Here is a 1,319-nt window from a genome sequence, read left to right on the forward strand (position 1 = left end):
CCTCACCTCTCTGTGACGGGAGACCCCTCGGGCTTCCGGGAGATGATATACCGGCAGCTCAGCCCGGCGTCCTTCACCATCTGGTCACCCAGGAACTCGGCCAGGCGCTTGGCCGTGCTGATGGACGTCGACTTTTGCTCCCCGTAATCTTCCAGCCTCCGAGACATGGAGCGGTTCTCAGAGATCAACTCGAACAGCTCAGAATCAGGCATGTTAGCTGCCTGGAGAAAGGATGGGCCAAGCAACATGAGAGGTCGTGTCAACCAGCTGACTGGGACTGTCCTGCCACGAGCCACGCATCTCCCCAGTGGAGGAGCTGAAGGCGGCAGTAAAATTCCAAGGGCTGCCTCACACCAGGGGACAGAAGACTCAAAGCTGTCACCTGTGCGCACACATGCCTGACCGCTCGCCCCCAGCTTCCCGGAAGATCTGCTCAGCTTACGAGGACTGCGTGATTTCCCTGTGTTCACTCTCGTGGGTGGGTCAACGCTACACAGAACAAGACATGCCAAGAACCAAAAGCCCACAGAGCAAAGGAAGCCAATGTTCCAGAACATTCCAGTATTCTTTTCACCCAGAAAGCCTCTTCCTAGCAAACAATGCAGGCAAGGAAAAGGCTTCTGTACAGATGCCTCATGCGACGTTATTTATCTCAATGGAGGCCTGAAGCACATGTGACTGAACCCAACCATAGAGGATGGTTCTGTAACTCAATCCACACAACCTAGATGAGGTAGAGACTACAGATCGACACGGAAATCATGACAAAGTCCATGAGAGAAGCCAACACCACCATCCGAACTACAGAAATTGTGTGTGCACATTTACGGGTCTGACACAGATTTAAAAAGTCAAACAAGTTTCTGTGATCGCTGGCAAATCTTCCTCTTGCGATCCCTTTTACTACCATGCCACCTGTTTCCTTCAGAGCCCTGTCACTGGATACAGAAGTGAAGGGAAACTCTGGGAGGCACTGGGACTAAGCATGTCTTGTGATTACATGAGACTCAGCCCGGGGTTATCTGTCACCTCCTTTCCAGGTGCCCAGGGGCCTGAGAGCCAGGTGAGGAGGGCGACCGTACCTTGCTGTACAGCACGTCCAGCCAGTAGTCGGCCACCTTTGCAACAGAGTTGTACACTTCCTCTAGGGTGCTGCCTTTAAGGAAGGCCTCGAACACGGAGGACTGGAAGATCTTAATCAGTTGCAGCTCCCCCCGGCGCTTGACCTCAAAGCCCTTTAGCTCAGCCAGTGAACCATCCTCATTGAACACGGCATATCTGGAAACACAGGCGAGCACGGCCGTGAAGGAGCCTGAGAC

The 1,319-nt window shown here is 53.5% G+C and overlaps 1 protein-coding gene across 1 annotated transcript in view; it reads right to left on the reverse strand.

Annotated features, from left to right (window-relative positions):
* POLE (DNA polymerase epsilon, catalytic subunit) overlaps window positions 1–1,319 on the reverse strand; it is a 44,530-nt gene that overhangs the window by 21,241 nt on the left and 21,970 nt on the right. Inside the window, exons 25-26 of the mRNA XM_019631910.1 lie at window positions 1,083–1,312; window positions 7–221 (exon numbers count right to left, since the gene is read on the reverse strand). Coding sequence (XP_019487455.1) covers window positions 7–221; window positions 1,083–1,312 — 445 coding nt within the window. The remainder of the gene's footprint in view (window positions 1–6; window positions 222–1,082; window positions 1,313–1,319) is intronic.

This window comes from Hipposideros armiger, unplaced genomic scaffold (assembly GCF_001890085.2).
Source record: "Hipposideros armiger isolate ML-2016 unplaced genomic scaffold, ASM189008v1 scaffold_1055, whole genome shotgun sequence".
Taxonomy (NCBI): domain Eukaryota; kingdom Metazoa; phylum Chordata; class Mammalia; order Chiroptera; family Hipposideridae; genus Hipposideros; species Hipposideros armiger.